Source organism: Grampus griseus (genome assembly GCF_964374135.1).
Source record: "Grampus griseus genome assembly, chromosome: 20".
NCBI classification, from domain to species: domain Eukaryota; kingdom Metazoa; phylum Chordata; class Mammalia; order Artiodactyla; family Delphinidae; genus Grampus; species Grampus griseus.
In genome coordinates this window covers 46,694,716-46,715,440 of record NC_139014.1, presented here as the reverse complement: position 1 = coordinate 46,715,440, position 20,725 = coordinate 46,694,716, and the positions used below count along the sequence as shown (strand labels likewise).

Sequence of the window (20,725 nt, the reverse complement as noted above, 5' to 3'; positions counted from 1 at the left end):
ACCGGGGAAGAGGGCCACCCCCAAGGGGCTCTGCTCTCACAGCTCAAAAGGAGGGGAAGCTGTCACTCTCTCCTCCTGGGGCCTGTCCCCAGTGAGAATGGCAAAAAGAGGGCCATAAATTACCTGGGACTTCTTGACCCAGAGTAGACGCGCGCGCGCGCGCGCGCGCGTGTGTGTGTGTGTGTGTGTGTGTGTGTGTGTGTGTGTGTGTAGGGGACGGGACATGAGAATTCCTACAGTTCCTCTCAGGACTGGGAAGAATCCATCTGCCCAGAGGTCCAGAGGTCTGCCCTGAGCACATGGTCTCAGGAAGGAACAAGAGAGGGTGCAGAGAGATGTTCAGGAAGGTTTCAGAGGCCCTAAGGGGGAGGCAGCAAACCTCGGGGTCCTTCCTACTGTGAAAATTTTGGTGTTTCCAGAGTTAGTGACAACTCTGTCGTCTCAGGATAATATGCCTGAGCCATTCACACCCACCTTGAGTCACCCACCCCACTATTTTTTTTAATTGAATTAAATTTATTTATTTTTTTATACAACAGGTTCTTACTAGTTATCTATTTTATACACATCAGTGTATACATGTCAATCCCAATCTCCCAATTCATCCCGCCACCAACATCCCCGCCCCCCACCCCTTTCCCCCCTTGGTGTCCATACGTTTGTTCTCTACATTTGTGTCTCTATTTCTGCGTTGCAAACGGTTCATCTGTACCATTTTTCTACATTCCACATATATGTGTTAATTTACGATATTTGTTTTTCTCTTTCTGACTTACTTCACTCTGTAAAACAGTCTCTAGATCCATCCATGTCTCTACAAGTGACCCAATTTTGTTCCTTTTTATGGCTGAGTAATATTCCATTGTATATATGTACCATATCTTCTTTATCCATTTGTCTGTTGATGGGCATTTAGGTTGTTTCCATGACCTGGCTATTGTAAATAGTGCTGCAATGAACATGGGGGTGCATGTGTCTTTTTCAATTATGGTTTTCTCAGGGTATATGCCCAGTAGTGGGATTGCTGGGTTATAGGGTAGTTCTATTTTTAGATTTTTAAGGAAACTTCATACTGTTCTCCATAGTGGCTGTATCAATTTACATTCTCACCAATAGTGCAAGAGGGTTCCCTTTTCTCCACACCCTCTCCAGCATTTGTTGTTTGTAGATTTTCTGATGATGCCCATTCTAACCGCACCCCACTATTTCCCTCTGTTTTGTGTTGGTGGAGACGGATTTCACGAGGAACCCCAAAGAGTCCTCTTTCCATGCCTCTGCCTCTGGCATCTATCTTACGTTTATGTCTTCCCACCTCTCCCCTCTAATTCCACCTGGGAAGTCCTCCCTTCAGTCTACCCTCCATCCCTCTGGCTGCAGCCGCCTAAGTTCCTCAGTCTTCCGTCTCAGCCTATCTTATCACCCCTTCTGAGGGCTACACTCCAGTTCGGACAGGCGAGATGAAGGAGTTTGGGGGAGACAAGGGACGTTTGGAAATGACCCTAGGTCAACCAGAATGCAGGGGTTCGGTGGCGCTCCGGGACTACAGCCCCCAGCATGCGCCAGCGGCCGGAAACCCCGCCCACCGCCTCCCGGTGCATTGTGGAGGATGAAGCAAGGCTGGAGGACCAGACTTTGGCTAACCCGGCGAGAGCGCTAAGTCAACGCTCAGGGTAGCAGCGGTCGGAGCGGTTCGGTGATGCAGGCGGCGAGGATGGCGCCGAGCATGGGGCGGCAGCTGCTGAGGTTGGGGAGCGGGAGGTGTGTGTATGACAGGGGGTAAGGGGGCAGTGGGCTCGGACACCGGGCCAGGACTGAACCCCTACTCCCCACAGCTCGCGGTCCAGTGCGCTCCTTGGGCAGCCCCGGCCCGGCCTCGCCTGGCGACCCTATGCCAGTGGGGCCGCCCAGGTAAGTGACGGCCACCTTCGAGGGTATGAGAGCGGGAAGCCGCCTCGGCTCCCACCTCCCCGCCGCCGGCAGGGGTCTCCCTCTTGGTCCCAGTCACCTGCCGATCGCCCTGGCGCCGAAAGTAGGGGAAAGGGCAGACCAGGGTGCCCTGAAGATGAAACTAGGGGAAAGGTGGCGGATGCGCCCTCCCCTGGCACCCAGCTCTTCCCCTTTGCTTTCCTTGGTACTTTGGAATCCCCTTCCCCGGCCTCACTAACCATCCCTTTCCCCAGGCGGCTGTGGAGAAGTCCGAGTCTCTCTCTTCTGAGGCTTCGACCAGGGAAAACCGGGCCAAGCCGGTATGTGGCTCGAGCCCGGGAGGAGCTAAGCCAGGGACAGACCCACCCCACACTGCTCCCTGAAACTCCCTTCTCCCTGTGCAGGAATCTAAGTCCTTTGCTGTGGGGATGTTCAAAGGCCAGCTCACCACTGATCAGGTGTTCCCGTACCCCTCTGGTAAGGAAACGGATAGGCGGAGCTGGATAGGGATGGGGCGTCTTCCCCTGACCGCCTCGCCTGGCCTGACTTGCCCGTCCCTCTTGCCACTCCAACCCCTGCAGTGCTCAACGAGGACCAGACACAGTTTCTTAAAGAGCTGGTGGGGCCTGTGTCCCGATTCTTTGAGGTGAGCAATGCCAGCCTGAGGAATAGAGCTTGGTCCCTGATGGGGTGGGAAAGAGGATAAGGAGCTTAACAGGAGCCTGGATATAAGATCCTGTGCCTTCCCCAGGAGGTGAACGATCCTGCCAAGAATGACATGCTGGAGCAAGTGGAGGAGACCACTATGCAGGGTCTCAAGGAGCTGGGGGCCTTTGGTCTGCAAGTGCCCAGTGAACTGGGTGGTGTGGGTCTCTGCAACACCCAGGTGAGGGAGCTCCCTCGGTCACCTCCAGTGTCCCAGTCTACACCTCACCCCTGGAGCTAAGGCCTCTACCAAGAGCTGCCCTGGGGGCCTGTGGGATGTTGACTGTTACCACCAAACTACTTACAGTTCCCAAGGGCCATGGACCTCACCCAGGGTCCCAAGTCCTAATGAATCGCTAAGGTGGGGACTGCCTGAGGGTAGTGTAGGGAACCAACCTCCCACAGAGACCTGGAACAGACCTGCCAGTGTCCTTCTGCCGTGGCCCCACTTGCTCTACCCACTCGCTCTGCAGGGATGCCCAGGTCGGGCTCTGCCCTGCTGCCCACGCTTTCCTGCTAAGGGCAGGTCCCCACGTAGCCAGTTACAGCCCCAGATGCCTGTTTCCCCTCCAGTATGCCCGCTTGGTGGAGATCGTGGGCATGCATGACCTCGGCCTGGCCATCGTCCTGGGGGCCCATCAGAGCATCGGTTTCAAAGGCATCCTGCTCTTCGGCACAAAGGCCCAGAAAGAAAAATACCTCCCCAAACTGGCATCTGGTGAGGCAGTCCTAGGAGACCCAGAGATCGGGAGTGTCCTGGGCCTGGCACAAATTAGGCTGCGTGGTACTTAGATCACCACACAGCTGGGTGTGTTGGCTGGGGGAGATTCTGGGTAGACATCACAGTGTGCTGGTGGGGAAATACGAAGACACTGAATATCGCCAGAAGCGTTAAGGGGGAATACCTGTGAGGGGGGGTGGGCACTAAAGGGCCTTTCCTGCCCATCAGAACCCAGTGTAAAGGAGCTCTCTCTCCAACAGGGGAGACTATTGCCGCTTTCTGTCTAACTGAGCCCTCAAGTGGATCAGATGCAGCCTCTATCCGAACCTCAGCTGTGCCTAGCCCCTGTGGAAGATACTATACCCTCAGTGGAAGCAAGATTTGGATCAGGCACTCTTCTCCCACTTTTCCCTCCTCTCCACCTCTGCCCACGTCCAGGCCCCACTGCTCCATCCTGACTGCCTCTCACTTTTCCACAGTAATGGAGGCCTAGCGGATATCTTCACGGTCTTTGCCAAGACACCAGTTAAAGACACAGCCACGGGGGCCATGAAGGAGAAGATCACAGCTTTTGTGGTGGAGAGGAGCTTTGGAGGTGTCACCAAGTGAGTGGGCTGGGGAGAAAGAGGTAGAGCCAGGGAGAGGGCAGTACTGAGTTCCAGGGCAGATGGCTGTCACAGGTCACTCTGGGGATGGGTGCAAAAGCCAGAGCATTTGGACGGCATGTTCCTTTTAGGCCTAGTATGCATGCAACTGACCTAAAGTTTGGCTTCAGCGACCACTGAACCCATCACACGACAGCGGGATAGAGCCAGGCCTCCTCAGCCCTCTGGGCATGCCAGGGACTGCTGCCTGCGCCTCCTACAGGCCGGCTCATAATGAATGAATGGCTCACCCACACACACCCAGTGGCAACTTCTCCACCCTGTCTGTCACAGCGGGCCCCCTGAGAAGAAGATGGGCATCAAGGCCTCAAACACGGCAGAGGTGCACTTTGACGGAGTACAGGTGCCGTCAGAGAATGTACTGGGTGAGGTGGGGGGCGGCTTCAAGGTCGCCATGCACGTTCTCAACAACGGAAGGTTTGGCATGGCCGCGGCCATGGCAGGCACCATGAAGGGCATCATTGCTAAGGCGGTGAGTACCCTGCCTGAGTCCCTAGCTAGCCTGAATCTAAGCCTAAGTCACACTGTCTCCCTTTCCATGTGTCCCTGGTCTCTTGCAAGCCCTCCCTCCACCAGAGGCCCCTCCCCTGCCAACAGCTCCAGACTTGATAGCTTAGGTCTCCACCCAGCCTGGACTGAACTCTTGGCCGTGGCCAAAGCCCACCCATCCCAGCGCAGCCCAGCCCCTCTCCCGGAAAGAGGAGACTAGAGAACCACAGCGGGACACACGTGCCCTCTTCCAGGTGGATCATGCTGCTAATCGTACCCAGTTTGGGGAAAAAATTCATAACTTTGGGATGATCCAGGAGAAGCTGGCCCGGATGGCTATGCTGCAATATGTGACTGAGGTGAGGGCCACCCCCCTCCCCGGAGCCCTGAGGCCTTCTTCCCGGTTGGGTCAGACTACAACCCCCAGCAGCACCTGGGGCAGTGGGTCTCCAGCTTTACACCAATGCCCTAGGGGATGCGGGGAGGCATAGTCAGCTCAGCTTCCGCAGGATGGAGAGAGGCATGCTGTTCTGCCGAGGTGCTTCCAGAGGTCCCTGAAATTTGGTCTACCCCACCCCACCCTTACTCCTTCACTCCTTTCAAGAAGTCAAATGCCTGCAAGCCCCTTGCGAACTGACCAGGGAACCAAATATTTGGACATGCCTGACACGGCATTGGAAGGTGAAGGCGAGGGCCACAGGGCGCCAGGGCAGACCCAGTCTTGTAGATGTGGGTGATCAGGTCGAGTCTGATGCAGCCCTTTTCCATTTCCCTTCCCGTGTCCCAACCTCAGTCCATGGCGTACATGGTGAGCGCCAACATGGACCAGGGATCCACAGACTTCCAGATAGAGGCTGCCATCAGCAAGATCTTTGGCTCGGTGAGGTCCCAGGCCTGGGGGGAGGGAGAGCCCGGTTTGGGAGCTTGGCTCCAAACCCAATTTTGGGTGTTTTCTTTGTCCCTAGGAGGCAGCCTGGAAGGTGACAGATGAGTGCATCCAAATCATGGGGGGCATGGGCTTCATGAAGGTACAGAACACTTCTCTGCCGAGGCCGGCTGCAGCGGGCCAGGAGGAGGAGGCGGCACGTCCAGCATGGGTGTATGATCTGTCTTCCCCTGTGGCAGGAGCCTGGGGTAGAGCGTGTGCTCCGAGATCTTCGCATCTTCCGGATCTTTGAAGGGACGAATGACATTCTCCGGCTGTTCGTGGCTCTGCAGGGCTGTATGGTAAGAGGGAGGAGAAATGGGGGGAGGAGCTGGGCAGGACAGCGGAGTCCTGACTATTGGACCCTCCTCCCCCCACAGGACAAAGGAAAGGAACTCTCGGGGCTTGGCAACGCTCTAAAGAATCCTTTTGGGAATGCTGGCCTCCTGCTGGGAGAGGCGAGCAAACAGCTGAGGCGGTAAGCTTAGGGGCCGGGGCGGGGCGGGGCGGGGTAGGGCAGGGTGTGGCAACTAACCAGTCACCCTTCCCCTTTCTCTAAGGCGGGCAGGGCTGGGCAGTGGCCTGAGTCTCAGCGGCACCATCCACCAGGAACTGAGTCGGAGCGGTGAGCTGGTGAGTAAGTGGTCAAGGTGGGGGGACAGTCTGCGTCGAAGACTGACAGGGCTGGGCCCCACTCTGAGCCCCGGGCACCTTCCCCATCTCTTTAGGCAGTGCAGGCTCTGGAGCAGTTTGCTGCAGTGGTGGAGACCAAGCTGATAAAACACAAGAAGGAGATTGTCAGTGAGTGAGCTCTACCCCATTCCCGCCCCCCACTTTCCTTTCCCTCCGACTAACCACCCCCCAACCGCATCCCATCTACCTGACAGATGAACAGTTTCTGCTGCAGCGTCTGGCAGACAGTGCCATTGACCTCTATGCCATGGTGGTGGTTCTGTCCAGGTGAGGAGGCAGTGGGGGAGGCCTGAGCTGCAATGGGGGCACTGGGGGTCCTGGGCCAGGCTCACAGCCCAGATTGGTTTCCTCCTACTTCCCCCCAGGGCCTCAAGGGCCCTGAGTGAGGGCCACCCCACAGCCCAGCATGAGAAAATGCTCTGTGACAGTTGGTGTACTGAGGTGAGATCCAGGGCTACCAAGTACGGGGGGCGGCAGGGGGGCCCTCGAGGCACAGGCCTGACCCCTCCTTCCCCCTCCCCAGGCTGCAGCCCGGATCCGGGAGAACATGGCTGCTCTGCAGTCTGACCCCCAGCAGCAGGAACTCTTCCGTAACTTCAAAAGCATCTCCAAGGCCTTGGTGGAGCGGGGGGGCGTGGTCACCAGCAACCCCCTTGGCTTCTGAATACTCCCAGCTAGGGCCTGGCCCAGAATATGCCTTCTCCCAAGCCCAAGCCCAGGCCCCTTCTGTGCTGATCCTGGTTCTGCCTTCAAGGGGGCCTCGGCCCAGGACGGTGCCTACTCTCAGAGGGAGTGCTCACCGCCTCACAAATAAAGTCTCTAACAAGTCATGCTCTGCTGCCGTACCTCTGTCCTTTCCCTTGCTGCCTGCCTCCCTCCCAAAGAAAGGAGCCAGAGGCACGGGGAGTTTGCCCCTATTGCTTTATTTGGTGTTTTATACAAGTGACTAAAATAAATAGAGTAACAAAAGCAGCTACACAGCCCCCAAATACCCCAGCTTTCTTTGACTGCTGTCTAGGGGAACCAACCCCCTTCCACTTGCCAGGGTACCACCGACTGACCACCCTCCCACCCTGTGCAGGACAGAGCTGACTGGGCAAATGGAGTAGGAGATCACATTTTGGGGTTAGAAGAAGGGGCCCAAGAGACAAGGATTCTTCATACAAAAGAGAAAACGTCTAGTAAAAAAATAGTCCCAAAAATGTAAAAAAAGTCTATTTTAACCCCCCAAAAAGGCTTATAAAAAACAATAAAGCTAAAAATAACCAAAGGTCCCTTGTTGACCCCTGAGGGAAGGGGGAGGAACCAGGCACTGCTGGAAAGAGTCACAGTGGCAACAACCTCACAGCAGGCAGCAGCCCACAGGACAGGCTGAGTCCAGGCACCAGAGGAGTAATGAGCACGTGACTGACAAGACACCCAATCACAGGACAGGAGCACCAAGCACTGACAGGCCAAGGTTGGAGATCCAACATGGCCCCACCACGCGCTCTACATAACATCCACAAAGAACTCACTGGGGTTGCCCATGGCCATGTGGAAGCTTTGGCGGCTGGCCGTCAGCTCTGGGGGCACGGAGCCCAGGTCTCTGACTGGAGGGGCCCCTGGAGGCTGCACTGCTGGAGGGACAGGGGGCGGGGGAGGGGGCATCATGACCACCATCATGGGGTTATACGGGAGGGCCATGCCAGGAGGCGGGCCATAGGGATGGAGCCCTGGGTGGGCTCGGAGATTGGGAGCACCTCCTGATGAGCCCCTGGATGGGGGAGGGCCCCCATCACCAGTCCCACCAGGTTCCCCGCCCCGCCGAAGGCTGCCGCCCCGGCTGGAAGGCTCAGACTCACTGCCGCTGCCAGACTTGGACTCAGGGGCCCGCTCCTCAGGCCTCCCTGTGCGCCCCACCCCCCCATCGCTTCGTGTCGACCCACTGCTCCGGCTCCCTGTGGGGGGAGAGGGGATGGGAGCAACTGAGCCCCAGTCCAGGGTCTCTTGGCCTCCCCAGTCCCCACTCCAGCCTCTGCTCCCTGGCTTCACCTTGGTGCCCACGTCCAGGCCCCAGCTGTACGGGGATCTGGCGGTGACTTACCCTCACTGTGCTGGCTGCTGGCACTGCCTCCGCCGTAGGTGTAGGACGAGAGCTCGTGGTAGGGTGGGGGCTGGGGACTGTATGGGTGCGGGGCTGGGTACTGGTAGGAGAAGGTGGGCAGCAGGGGCCAGGGCGTGGCCCCGGGCAAGGGAGCCAAGGTGTCCTGGTCCGAAGCGCCACTGGAGCCATCGTTGTCATTCAGAGACAGGTTGACTAGGTCTGGAAACCAAGAGAAAGACCCAGGATCACTGCTTTAAGAAGCCAGCACCCCAAGACATCGAATGAAGAGGAACTGGGAACCGTTTCCCCACAACCATCCATGATGGGGGTTAAAACGAAGGTCTCGGACAGGAAATGTCCCACCGGCCACAGCCATCAGGGCAGGAACTCGGCCAGGGCCACCACTAGTCCCACGTGCTTCTATGTGACTCAGGAAAAGCCGCCCTCCCCACCAGCAGACACAACCCTGCACGTGACGCACAGCTCGTCCGGCAGAACACCGGGGGACGTCAGCCCCCACGCGTGTCACCAGCCAGTGCAAGGCCCAGCGCAGGACGCACGCTGCTCAGCGTCCACGGTGGCCCTTAGGCCTGGGGTTGGAGAGGCAGGACAAGGCGGCCAGATCCGCTCTCCCTGGGCTGGGACAGGGGCACTCACAACTCTCACAGCCGCCACTGAGGTCTCCAAAGACATAATAGCACTGCTCAGAGAAGGTGATCTTGTTCACAGTGTGCCGGATGAGGCCCGCCTTGAGCAGCCCGCTGGCATACTTTCGGGCCTCCCGCCGCTCAGGAAAGCCCTCCACGTGATGGTAGAGCCAGTCAACCACGTCCGAGCCTGGATCGCCCAGGGCAAAGAAAGGCCTCAGGTTCTCCTCCCCAGCTCCTGCCTCACCCCTGCCTGGACCACTCCCAGCTGTGGCCTCCTCCTCCCCACACCACCTGCCCAGAGCCCAGCCGTACCCAGAAAGGCGTTAGGGATGGTGATCTTGAGCCACATGCGGTCCCGAACTTCCAGTCCAGACTCTGGAGCTGCCATGGCCTTGGTCACAGATGCCATGTCTGTATGGATGGAGAGGCCCCGGCCCTCACAGCCTGACAAAGGAGAAACAGAGGAGCGGTGGATTCACACCACACTGGGTAGTCTTCCAGGGATGCTGGATGAGGTGGGCCTGGGGGCTCACCATCCGGAAGAGAGGACCCAGATGTGATGGTGCTCATGGACGAAGAACCTGGATAGGCTGGGAAGGTGCCAGTCAGCGCAGCAGAGTGTGAGACCCAGGCAGCAGGGTCAATCGGCTGGATGGGCTCATCTGGGAGAGCGAAGGCCACCAAGATGGTCACTTCCCAGTCCCAGAGAGCCAGCCCTGTCCCTCCCCGAATCAGACTCCTGTCCCAGCCCCACCTTGACCCTCACCCACCCACTCCCTGTAGCCTGGAGACCAAGGGTATCCACACCCGCCCTGTCCTCCCAGCTACAGGTCCCTGAGCATCACTCACTTCGGGGGAGAGTGAAATAGGCCTGGGGAGAGGGATCCCAGCACTTGGCTACAGTCAGCACGATGGGGCTGTGAGGAAGAGGAGGCCAGTCAGGCTGGGGTGAGGGGAGAGGCCTGAGGAGTGGGGAAGCCTGGAATGAGAATAGGTGAGGGACAAAAAAAGGAAAAGAAAAAAGGAGCACAGACATGGCTGGGCCAGAGAAGGTAATGGTGGAAGGCTCCACAATGCGGGTGACTCACCAACACGGGTAACTCTTAAAAACACACTGCTGAGTAATTCAAGTGAGTACACGCTGCATGGTCCCATTCAGAGCAAGTCCGAAAACAGGTAAAACTAAACTGTGTTGTTCAAAAACACGTGTATGGCCGGTGAAACAACGACCAAGCAAACCATCGTGGCGATGACCAAAGCATCAGGAGAGTGGTTACCTCTGGGGGAGTGAGGAGGGAGGGAGTGGGAAGGGACACTGTGAGGGGCTCTCCCCGGGTCAGAAAGCTTCTAGGTCATGATCTAGGCGGTGGCGACGCAAACACCCACTCACTCCAGACTCACTTGTTACGCGTTCTTGCTCTATGTATTTTTTTTGGGCAGCGCCGTGCGGTATGTGGGATCTTAGTTCCCTGACCAAGGACCGAACCCTCGCTCCCTGCAGTGGAAGCGCGGAGTCCCAACCACTGGACCGCCAGGGAAGTCCCATATTACGTACTTTCTGATGAGCGTTATGTTTTACCACTTTTTAAAATAATAAAACGAAAGGTGAAAAGGCAACGAAAGAGAACCAAGGACCTGGGACCAGCTCGAAGGCTCACCCCGGCTTGTGCACGATGTCCCTCAGCACCCGCACCGCATCATCGTTGCTCATGTTCTCAAAGTTCATGTCGTTCACCTGGCAGGAGGGGCGGTGGGTCAAAGGTGGGGGAGAGGGGCTGAGGGCCCCGGCCTGGGTCAGCGGGTGGCCCCGCCCCAGCTCACCTGCAAAAGCATGTCCCCGGGCTCAATGCGCCCATCAGCCGCCACAGCCCCACCCTTCATGATGGAGCCGATGTAGATGCCTCCATCTCCCCGCTCGTTGCTCTGACCCACGATGGAGATGCCCAGGAAGTTGTACTTCTCTGTGGAGGGAGGCCATGTGACGAGAGGAAGGCCCAGCCTCATGCCTCCCAGGGACCCTGGAGACCAGGTCCTCCCAGCCCCCAGGGCCCGGGCGCCCTCCATACCCATGTTGAGCGTGACCGTGATGATGTTGAGAGACATGGTGGAATCGGTGACGCTGCTGAAGGATGAGGCCTGTGGTGGGTAAAGGGGAAGGAGCCGGACTGCCTCCAACAAGCCGGGACAAGCCCCAGCATTCTCCCTGTCTGGGCCTTGTACCCTCGAAACCAAGGCCCGCGCCCCCAGCTCCCCCGAGGTCCAGCTGCCCCACAAGAAGCCCCTCACCCTCTCCAGGCGGGGTGGCCGCTGTTTCCTCCGCCGCCGGTGGCGCTTGAGGAGGCGGGAGGCGCTGCTCTGCTCCGTGGAGCTGCTGAACCTGCCGGGAGGTCGGGCGGGGAGCTGGCCTGGCGGTGGTCGCGGGGCCAAAGGAGAGGACGGGGTGGCGGTGGGGGGGCACCCCGGGGAGGCCTACGGAGCCCCACCTGCTCATGGTGTCCTCCTCGTCCGAGTCCCCCAGGCTGGTGCTCTCCAGCTCACTGGTCATGAGGGTGGAGGAGCTCTCGTACCCTGCCAGGTGGCGCTCCAGCCTCGAGGGGCCGCTGGGCCGGTGGCCCCCCGCTGAGGGAGAACAGGACCCTCAGGAACCAGGACTCGGGCTCCTCACCCTTGTCAGGGCTTTGGGTCGGAGCCGACCCCTCCCCAACTCCCAGTCTAGCCGGCCTCCAGGCCTGGCCCCCCTCACCGCCGCGCTCACTGCTGTCTCGCCTGCGAGGTCGCTCCCGCCTCAGAGACACCACTGACTCTGTTTCTGTCTCGGGCTCCAGATTTTCCCGGCTGCTAGACACGTTAGGGCTAGATGGGCAGAGAGGGTTTCCCACCTGCGTCAGTGGGACAAGGCTCCTAATCGTCGGCTTCCCCTCCCAAGGGGCTTGGATTCCCTCCTCACCTCCCTCCCCTGGACTCAAGAATCCCAAGGACTCACTGGAAGGATGGAGGCCTGGAGTCTCCAATGCCACTGGTCCTCTCTGGTGGCAGAGGGGGTACAGGTGGCGGTGGAGGCACCGGGTCTGTCCGAGGCTCGTGGGCTGGGGGTGCCATCTCAGGTTGGGGGTTATCTGATGACACTAACTAGAAGAATGCAAGTGATTTGAAAAGAACAACAACAAAAAACGGCTCAATGAGGAATATGAGAGGCACATGAGATGAGAGTAAGAGGAAAGACTAGAAAAGGGGACGGCGCCTGAGAGAGCCCGCAGAAAAGCACAAAAAAAGCGGCAGCAAGCATTAGAGGCTCCAGAAGGAGAAGGCTGAGGAGCTCCAGCTGGCTGGCTCTCCAAAAGGTAAGGAGGATGGGAGTTCCCTGGCAGTACAGCGGTTAGGACTCGGCGCTCTCACCGGCAGGCCCAGGTTCAATCCCTGTCGGGAAGGCCACACAGGGCATGGCCAAAAACAAAGAAACAAACAGGTAAGGAGGCAAAGAGCCAGAGCTTCCGGCAACTGCGAGGGGGCGGGCACAGGCTGAGGCTTGGAGGAGTTTGGCAATGCCAGAGGGACTCTCCGGCAGGGCCCCTTACCCAGGATACCACCCTTCCGTTGAAGCAGGGAAGGCGAGCATTGTCATCTGAAATCTCTTCCTTCACCACCCTGCCGAGAGACAAGGTAAAGGTCAGTGAGACCGGACTGGCTTCCCCCATTCCCACTCGCATTCGAAGTTTCTCCCAATCTTCATCCAGCTCAAGGATGTGGCTTTTCTCCAACGTTGTCCGAGTCCCCTTCTCTGACGCTGTAACACTTACACCTAAGAAATCACCAAACTCAATTCCCTTTTCTTATTTCTCCTTCTCTCCCCAGCTCATCCTCAGGGGCTCAGCGCTGTTCCAGAGATTTCCTAGAGTCTGATTCAAACCTCTCAGTCCAATTTCAAAGGCTTCCCGTAAGGTTGCCCCAGCTGCCCCAAATATCTAACCTTAGGAGCTTGCAGGCAGCCTCCCTCCAACTTTCACCGTATTCCTCACACAACTTCCCCCAAAGGCTTTGGTCCTCATCTACATCTCTACTTTTATGCTTTCCTTAGTTTTCTCTAACTCACTTTCAGAGAGATGTCCAAATGTCTGTCTTCCCCTAGATAAAAATACCCATTAGACCAAAGAATAGTACTTCCTCACTAGACTGAGCTCCCAAGCAGAGGTGAAGCCCAGATCCCCATTCTCCTGTGCCTCACCTGGCACAAACTCTGCACTAAGCAATCTGCTCCTCCTGACAGACCCTAAAGCCCAGTCCTGGGGGTCACCTCTCCCATCGGTTCCTTCAACGGACCTTCTTTTCAATCACCAAGTGAAATCATCAATGCCTGTTTTGTTCAACACCATGTCCCCGGCCACAGACCAAAGTACCTGACACTTCGTAAGCATTAACAAATACCTGCTGGCTAAACTAATAAACGTATAAACTATGACACACTCTGCCCTGAACAGACTCTCTCACACACTCACCCCCAAATTGGGATATCTGGTCGGATTAACCCTTTAGCCTAATATGGTTCTAACAATGTGGATATATGTCAACTCAATCCCACCTATTATCAATGTGACAACACAACCCAGTCACTACCAATCTGTCTCAGCATAACGTTGTATTCTTCACAACATAATCCAGTCTCAGCATAGTCCAGCCTTCCAAGTGATTCTATCCTGTATTATCATAACCTAGTTTAAGAATTAGACTCAATGCTAATAAGGGCAATGACCACACACCAAGAACGTACCATGCACCTGTACTAAGCATTTTACTCTGGTTAACTCCATTTCACAGATGAAATCAAGGCACAAAAGTTGAATAAACTACCCCAGATTATAGTGCTGACAAATAGAACATTGAAATCCAAGGTAACCCCCAAGACAGTACCACCTTCCCAACGTCCAACAGTGTTTTTAGGTAGAGCCCAGTCTGTTCAGCTTTCCTATAACCCAGGCTATCCCAGCCTGATCCAGCCTCCCTTCAAGAGCTGAGACTGAGGACCAAGAGAGCACAGTCCCAAAGGCTATAAACACAAAAGGGCCTACTCTGCATTATTTAAAGTCCCGGTCTTGCCCAGACTGTCCCAAATTACCCCAGGGTAGCCCAATCTATTCTACCACGTGCAGCTGTCTACACCAATATAGACTAGAATATCCCAATACAGCTGACTGTACCAGCTGTATTGGTACAGACCCCGTCAGCCCCGTCTGCCCTTGTATTGAGTGTCCCAATAAAAACTAGGCCCCCAGAGAAACTAAGATCAATCAATAGAACCCGCTGGAGACCAGAATGGCATCCCAACAGAACACTCTGCGTTAGTACGGACTAGACTGTCCCCAAACTATCCTGTCTGCCTTAGTATAGGACAGAACATCCCAAGCCTGCCCAGTATAGCCCAATCTACATCAGCAGAGTCCACAATATCCCTACATAGCCTGTGTGCTACAGGACTACTCACAATGTAGTTACCAGCGGAGAGATCAATCTACCTCAGCACAGACCAGAACACCCAAAAATAAACCAGTGTGCCCCACTCTATTCCAGTATAGCCTAATCTTCTATAATCTGGTTTAGTATATCCCAGTCTGTCCTCCTACAGCTCCGCACGCCTCAATCTGTCTAAGCATAACCTTGTCCGTCCTGGGATAGCCAATCTACACGAGCATAGTAAAGATGTGCTCCACTATAGCCCAGAAAATCCCAGCATGTCCCAAAGCAGACCAGTGACCCTCAAAATTACCCAACCCACAAAAGCACAGCCCCCGTCGTTCCTAGTCTAGGCCTCGCGCTCACCCGAAATCCTGATCCATAGACTTGAAAAAGTACTTAGCGCCCGCGGGCCGCTGCAAGACGCTCTTGAAATCGCCGAGGGTGATGCGCTCGGCGGGGACGGGGATCTTCACCAGGTAGGGAGTCTCTTCTTCATCCAGGTGGTAAATCACCTTCGTCTCCCCGACACCACCGCCCCCAGCGCCGCTGCCCGCCATGGTCTCGCCCGCGCGCTCCCGGGCTCCGCCGCCCACCCAGCGGGGCTGATCGCCCCCGCCGCGCCTGCGCACTCCCACGAACCGACGCGCGAGCAACGCGACCGACCCAGCGTAAGAAAGGTGCAAAAGGGAAAAAGACAAGGCTCAGCGGGGTGACGGCGTGCGGGGGGGGCGGTGGGGACGGGCCGTGGGGCGCGACCCAAAGCCGCGGGCTCCGGCGCCGCAGCCGCCGCAGACGTCGCGAGGGCTCGCCAGCGCCCCGCCCACCTCTCCCCATGTCACGTGACTAGAACTAGCCCACCCCCGCTCTGCCCGTAACGCCCCACCACGTGACCCTCACTGGTCACGTGACTCTCGGCTCCGCCTAGCGCCCTCGTCACATTATTGCCACTTTCAGCAACGGTCTCCCAACCCTCTACGGCTCCGCCCCCAAGTGTGTCCCCACCCGCCTCCTCCAACTACCCCGGCTCGGCTGGCCTCTGCCCTCAGGGGGCACCCCGCTTTACCCCCTGAGGGAGAGAGTTTCAAGCAACTATATGATCCGCTGGAGCGTGCAAGTGGGAGGTGAAGGTGGGAATTGGGGGGGAGGTCCTTGACTGGGGGGTGAGGTGGGGCAAAGCCAATCGAGGTCCTAGGGTTGGTGGAAAAGGCGCAGCGCCAGGCCATTTTCAGCTTGGACTTTTAAGAGAGGTGAGTTTCAGCCCCACCTCCAGCCAGCTTTTCCAAAGCCTCCCTCCCAAGCAGGACAGTCAGTGAGGGCTATAAACACAAAAGAGCCCACTCTGCTTTATTTACAACACGAAGGCTGTCTGTACAAACAGCTGGCCAATATTATTAAAAACAAAAGAGGTGAGTGAGAACATCGTCACCTTTCTGTTTTCCTTCCTCCCTCGGCCAAGCTCTGGTTGGTACTCCACCTCTGAGCTGCCATACTCAAAAGGTGAAGTCCAAAATTAAAAATACAACCGGTGTAGAATAAATGGGGAGTGAGATAAAAGAAAAAATGAGGGAGGGGAGTGCTATATTTACACTAGAGTTTTATAGACAACCGTCCCACTCCATCCCAATTCCAACCCTGGCCCAGGAAGTGAGCGGTGGCAGGTCCAAGGGACAGAGCTTAAGTGTCTAGGGACCCAGACAGCTTCCCACCCCCAACTGCAATAGGTCCGAGTTCAAGTCCACAAGATGGGAAGGAAGGGTAGGATAGGAACATCACTCATTTCCAAACCAGCCTCCCTTGGGAATTTCTGCCTTGAAGTGGGACAACATCCCAGCTCCCGGGGACAGGCTGATGACCCTGAGGCTCAGTTCCCAAGTCATGTTGCCATTCGAAGTTCCAGCCTAGAGATGGCATATGTCAGGGCTCTCCAGATTTCGGAGGCCCCGCTAACCGCCGGGCCTCTGGCCGCAGTTCCTTGCATTTCTGGCAGTAAAAGAAATCAGGGACATTGGTCTTCTTAATCTTAGCACAGGAGAGGTGGATCCACGTTCCACACAGGCTGCACTCAATCATGGGCCGGCCTGCAAAGGGCTTTCGGCAGTAACACGTGATCAGATCCCATGAGTCATCACCTGGGGAAAAGAAGGTTTGTTTGGTGTTCTGCTGGAGCTCTTAGATCCACAATACCCCCAAACCCACCAACCCAGCTACCCCTGGGCAGCCCCAAACTTCTCACCTGATTCTACCATGATGTCCTCATCCATGACCCGCATCTCGCCTTCACTGGAGCTGGCATCTCCATCTTGGCTTGTTTCAGTGCTGCCCACGTCCTTGCTTTCACTGTCAGTGGGAGGGACTCCTTCAGGGTGCACTGTGGCAGGGGGCCTAGGAGCCTCAGGAGGTGTTGGCAGCACAGGGGCTGGGGCTTCCCCTCCTACCACTGCTGCCATCTCTTCCTCCTCCTCTTCTTCCTCTTCTTCCTCCTCCTCTTCAGAGTCTGTATCGCTGGGGGGTGCCCGGGGAGGCCCAGGAGGTGGGAGTCTATCCCCCCGCTCTGCCTTTTTCAACTTCCGCTTCTTGCTCTTCTTGATTCGAGACCTCTTTTCCCCATCCCCAGGGGCTGGCCGAGGCCTCCGAAGCACCCCAAAGCCTGTCCCCCCTCCTGGCCCCAACTTTCGGTTCTTTCGGTCCTTCTTTCGAGGAGGCTGGGAGAGATCCCCCTGGGAAAGGGGCACTGGGGTGAGAGCAGCAGGGGGCCGGGAGGCATGTGTCAGGGATGTGGGGGACAGTGGAGATGCCATTTTGGGCCCATCTAGATCAAAGAGAGAGTCCTTGAGTTTCATCTTCTCAAGCAGGGTGGCACTATCAGGGGCCTGCAGACGAGGGAAAGTGGACCTTGGGGGTCCTGGCTGGGTGGGACCTGCTTGAGCTGCCCTTCTCTTGGATGACTTTGCTTTCTTAACAAAGGTCTGGATGGTTCTGAGATCTGAGGGGGCTGAGTCCCAGCCATCGCTGTCTGCCGCACTCTCACCTCGCAATGGAGAGCTGGAGCCGGAGGCTGGCCAGTCATTTTCCTTAAAGGGGAGAAGAGACCAGGATCAGCAAGGGGCCCAGGGTCATCTCAGCCCCTATACACACCCAACTTAAAAGACCAAAATATCTGGCCAAAACCACTAAATCTTACTGTATTCAGAAAACTTATCCCCATCCCAATTCCCATCAGCATCTCCTCTTGAACACTTCCATGTTACCCCTGACCTCAAATTCTAACCATCTCCCCAATGCCCACTGCCTTCACAACACAGCATCCCCCAGACCAGAGCCATTTTTCTCTAGCTCTTTCTGAACAGCCTCATTTGTTACCATTTTCAGTTCCTAAAGTTTTTATTCAAAAGCACCTTCCATTTAGAGCACCCCAAAACCATTCACTGCACTCAAACCACCTATTAGTCCCACTCCCACTCCAGATACTAGTTTTCCCACCAAAATTTCCATTTTCCTAGTCTTACATATAATTTCTAGGCTTTGCCTACAACGTAACACAGTCTCATAATCTCAAGAGCCCCTCTACAGCCCTAGGACACCACCCTCCAGTCAGTTGTCCTCCTGTCCCTACCTCCTTGCTAGGGGGGATGTAACCAGCATAGGCCAAAACAAAACTGCAGAATTTGTTGAAATCCTCAATTGTTCTCCGTCGTTTCTCTGGTGGCTGAAAGGAAAAAAATATGTAGCACACAGAGTTTACGAGGGACATTCCCAAAAGCATAGTCCCTGGAGTGAGAAATCTGGAAAAAGTGGGAGAGGGAGAGAGGAGCAGGAGATCCTGCAGTAATACTGGGCTGCAAAAGAATGAGAAACCTCACCTGAGTCTCTGGCTTAAGGGTCGGAGGTGGATCTGTGAAAGCAATAAAAGCTGAGTCAAGGCACTAGGAAAGAGTCGGTGTAAGACCCCACCTCTCAACCTCCGAGGTCCCAAGTGAACCCCCTCCTCTCCCAGGTCCCTCAGCCAGGCGAGCAGGCCCCCAGCGGTGCTGGACCCGCCGCTGCTCCCCCTTCCGCCCCGCGAGGGGCGGAGCCTGGGCGCGGCGCCCTCTCAGGCCTCGCTATAGCGCTCCCCTTCCCCCCACCGGAGGCTTGGCGCTCCGCCCCCCCCCCACCCCCAACTCACGGTTTCTCTAGACTCCGGGTTCCTCGGCTCTCTCGGCGCCCCACCCGCCATACCGCTCCCCGGACCGAGCCCGGGCTGCCGCCTGCCCCTGTCCTTCACACGCGCCCAGTGCCCGGAGTTCCCACCCCGCCGCGCTCTACCGCCCCGGGCCCTCCGCGACCGCACACGCCGCCCGCCGGCCCCCAGGGTCTAGGATGACCACGCCGAACCGCTCCCCGCCCTCCGGCCCCTTCTACTCGAGCACGAGGCCCGGCGCGCCCCTCACCCCCACCAAACACACACGGGCTCACACATCCAACGCCACTTCGCGGCCGGGACAGACCTGAGAGCTCTCACCCGGACGCGGCCCCACCTGCCCCCCCTTACCGCGCTCCCCACAATTTCGCCGTCCCCCCGCCCCCATCCGGGGCTTTGGCCCCTCCCCGTCTCGAGCTCCTCGGGCTCCCCGCCGGGCCCCGGGCCCAGTTCCGAGCTCTCTCCGGCCGCTGCCCCCCCTCCCTGCCCCCGGACTCGCCAGCAAGTCACTAGGCTACGGACCCCTAAACTCGAGCCCCCCCCAACCAGCTACTCTCTTCCTCCCCAGCAACCCCCGCTGCTGCCGCCGCTGCCCCCCTCACCCTCCGCAACTCCCAGGCTCTAACCCTCGCCGACCGACCAACCCCCCCTCCCCCCGGCGCAACTCGCCGGCCTTAAACCCCCACCCCGCCCCACCGCCCCCAAAACTAGCCAGCTCTCGTCGCTTCCCGGCTCCCTCTCCCCACAACCACCCCCCGCATAGGTCTCTCTATCGCAAACAATACCCAGACCCTCTCTTCTCCCCACAACTATCTGCCCACCCCTCCAACAATCACCGGGCTAGCTCCGGCGGCAACTACCGGGAGCTCCGGCACCACCGCCACAAACTCCCCCACCTCGGCGAACTACCGAGCTCCTCACTCAATCCTTTTCTACATCCTTCCTCCCCAACAACTCTCCGGCCCCCAAATTCCCCCAACCTCCCAGTTCTAGGGCCCCAACCTGCCGGAGGCCCTTTCGGCCCCTAACCCCCGAAGCTGTGGGTTTCCAGCTCCCGCTCCCCCATCCCACCCCACCCGCCCTACACACACACAGCGCCTGATCTCCAACTACCCCCAGCCCAGTCTCCCACTCCTCTTTCTCCAACGTCTCTCAACTCGTCACTCTCCCACCTCCAGGGGCAGGCCCCCGACCCCTTCCCCGCCCTCCCCCGCTGGGCTCCGGGGCTCGACCTCCAAGTTTGCCAATAGATTCCTCGCCCGCCCCCCGCCGGCTAAGCGCTCTGTACCGGTCGAGAGCTCACCTTCGGGACTGGGCTCCGCCATGGCTTCCAGCATCGCCCCCTCCCCTCCTCCCGGTCCGGCGCCCCCCTCCCCTGAGCCGGGGATCCCGGTGCCGCCTCCGGTGCTCGGTGCTCCTACTGCCTCGCTCCACGGAGGTGTCTGCTTCGACTCGGTTGTGACTCGAGTCCGCTAGCCGCTGCCGCCACCTCCCTCTACCACTGCCTCCCGCACTCCCGGACCGGGCCCCCTCCCCCCGCGCCGCCGGCCGCCTGCTCCCTCCTCCTTCTCTCCTCCCTCCCTCCTCCTCTCTCCCCCCTCCCTTCGCGGGCGCTAACGCGCAATGCATCAAGGGGATTATAGTCCGTCCGGGGGCAGCAAAAAGGACACTGCATAACCCTCCGGAACTTCAGTTCCCAGCAAGCCACGGATTGGCGCAGGCGCACTAAACCGATCGCCTCCCCCGGGGAGTGGCGGGGAGATTGGGAGCAGAGGGGAGAGGGGAAGAGTGCGCTCAGGCTCCTGGGAAATGTAGGCTGGGCGGGGCTAAGAAAGAAGGGGACGAAGGGAAAGAAGGGATTAGAACTTTCGGCCACCATACTGCCTCATTCTGCGGCTTCTTTCTACCCACGGGGGACCGCCCCACTTCCGGCCAGACAGAGAAAAGGCTGCTGGGAGATGAAGTTCTCCCGGTGATAATGGCTCCCTCCTCCCCGTGTTCTCCCTCTCCTGGATTACACTCCACTGGATCCCTCGCGCCGGCACAAAGTCTGTCTAAGCGACATGCATCTGAGGACAGAGTCCTTTTACTAGCTCCCACACTCGAAAATCTCCTTCACCCAAAAGATTATGACAAACTTGGATGGTTTATCTAAAGCAGGTGCTTTCAAACTTCCACAGAAACCCACAGTAAAAAAAAATTTTTTTTTTATAACCTCAGGACCCAATCCATACACA

The 20,725-nt window shown here is 57.5% G+C and overlaps 3 protein-coding genes across 6 annotated transcripts; 1 reads left to right on the top strand and 2 right to left on the bottom strand.

Moving 5' to 3' along the window:
* The first annotated feature begins 1,608 nt into the window (after window positions 1-1,608).
* ACADVL (acyl-CoA dehydrogenase very long chain) lies at window positions 1,609-6,934 on the top strand. The gene is made up of 20 exons (XM_082679842.1): window positions 1,609-1,758; window positions 1,833-1,908; window positions 2,181-2,246; window positions 2,331-2,403; window positions 2,508-2,572; window positions 2,678-2,812; window positions 3,205-3,349; window positions 3,613-3,742; window positions 3,832-3,957; window positions 4,291-4,489; window positions 4,761-4,865; window positions 5,300-5,386; window positions 5,472-5,534; window positions 5,632-5,733; window positions 5,812-5,909; window positions 5,992-6,064; window positions 6,160-6,232; window positions 6,319-6,391; window positions 6,490-6,565; window positions 6,648-6,934. The coding sequence occupies exons 1-20, from the start codon at window positions 1,697-1,699 to the stop codon at window positions 6,786-6,788; spliced, it is 1,968 nt and encodes a 655-aa protein (XP_082535968.1). The 5' UTR covers window positions 1,609-1,696; the 3' UTR covers window positions 6,789-6,934.
* Window positions 6,935-7,107: 173 nt separating this feature from the next.
* DVL2 (dishevelled segment polarity protein 2) lies at window positions 7,108-14,871 on the bottom strand (the record flags this gene model as incomplete). Of its 3 annotated transcripts, none has more annotated exons than XM_082679835.1 (15): window positions 7,108-8,064; window positions 8,211-8,429; window positions 8,868-9,047; window positions 9,173-9,304; window positions 9,394-9,522; window positions 9,710-9,777; window positions 10,519-10,595; window positions 10,682-10,821; window positions 10,927-10,996; window positions 11,147-11,237; window positions 11,344-11,479; window positions 11,604-11,713; window positions 11,844-11,989; window positions 12,436-12,505; window positions 14,672-14,871. In XM_082679835.1, the coding sequence occupies 15 exons, from the start codon at window positions 14,863-14,865 to the stop codon at window positions 7,616-7,618; spliced, it is 2,211 nt and encodes a 736-aa protein (XP_082535961.1). In that variant the 3' UTR covers window positions 7,108-7,615. The 3 variants fall into 3 exon arrangements, with proteins under 3 accessions (XP_082535961.1, XP_082535960.1, XP_082535959.1); XM_082679834.1 differs by having other exon boundaries at window positions 11,616-11,713; window positions 14,672-14,865; XM_082679833.1 differs by having other exon boundaries at window positions 10,927-11,237; window positions 14,672-14,865.
* Window positions 14,872-15,627: 756 nt separating this feature from the next.
* Window positions 15,628-20,035, bottom strand: PHF23 (PHD finger protein 23). Of its 2 annotated transcripts, none has more exons than XM_082678849.1 (5): window positions 19,792-20,035; window positions 18,169-18,200; window positions 17,922-18,014; window positions 16,542-17,379; window positions 15,628-16,437 (listed from the first exon to the last, which is right to left on the bottom strand). In XM_082678849.1, exons 1-5 carry the CDS (start codon window positions 19,823-19,825, stop codon window positions 16,223-16,225), a joined length of 1,212 nt encoding a protein of 403 aa, XP_082534975.1. In that variant the 5' UTR covers window positions 19,826-20,035; the 3' UTR covers window positions 15,628-16,222. The 2 variants fall into 2 exon arrangements, with proteins under 2 accessions (XP_082534975.1, XP_082534976.1); XM_082678850.1 differs by lacking the exon at window positions 19,792-20,035 and adding an exon at window positions 18,764-18,809.
* Between the last annotated feature and the right edge of the window lie 690 nt (window positions 20,036-20,725).

What these genes read in the sequence shown, in the direction of transcription:
- ACADVL (XM_082679842.1), top strand. Translation starts at nt 1,697, where the DNA reads ATGCAGGCGGCGAGGATGGCGCCGAGCATGGGGCGGCAGCTGCTGAGG. An exon ending in ATGCCAGTGGGGCCGCCCAG is followed by an intron (nt 1,909 to 2,180) that starts GTAAGTGACGGC and finishes CCCTTTCCCCAG; the next exon opens with GCGGCTGTGGAGAAGTCCGA. An exon ending in TGAGTCGGAGCGGTGAGCTG is followed by an intron (nt 6,065 to 6,159) that starts GTGAGTAAGTGG and finishes CCATCTCTTTAG; the next exon opens with GCAGTGCAGGCTCTGGAGCA.
- PHF23 (XM_082678849.1), bottom strand. Translation starts at nt 19,825, where the DNA reads ATGCTGGAAGCCATGGCGGAGCCCAGTCCCGAAG. An exon ending in GGCGGAGCCCAGTCCCGAAG is followed by an intron (nt 18,201 to 19,791) that starts GTGAGCTCTCGA and finishes TTGCTTTCACAG; the next exon opens with ATCCACCTCCGACCCTTAAG. An exon ending in CCCTTAAGCCAGAGACTCAG is followed by an intron (nt 18,015 to 18,168) that starts GTGAGGTTTCTC and finishes TTTTCCTTTCAG; the next exon opens with CCACCAGAGAAACGACGGAG.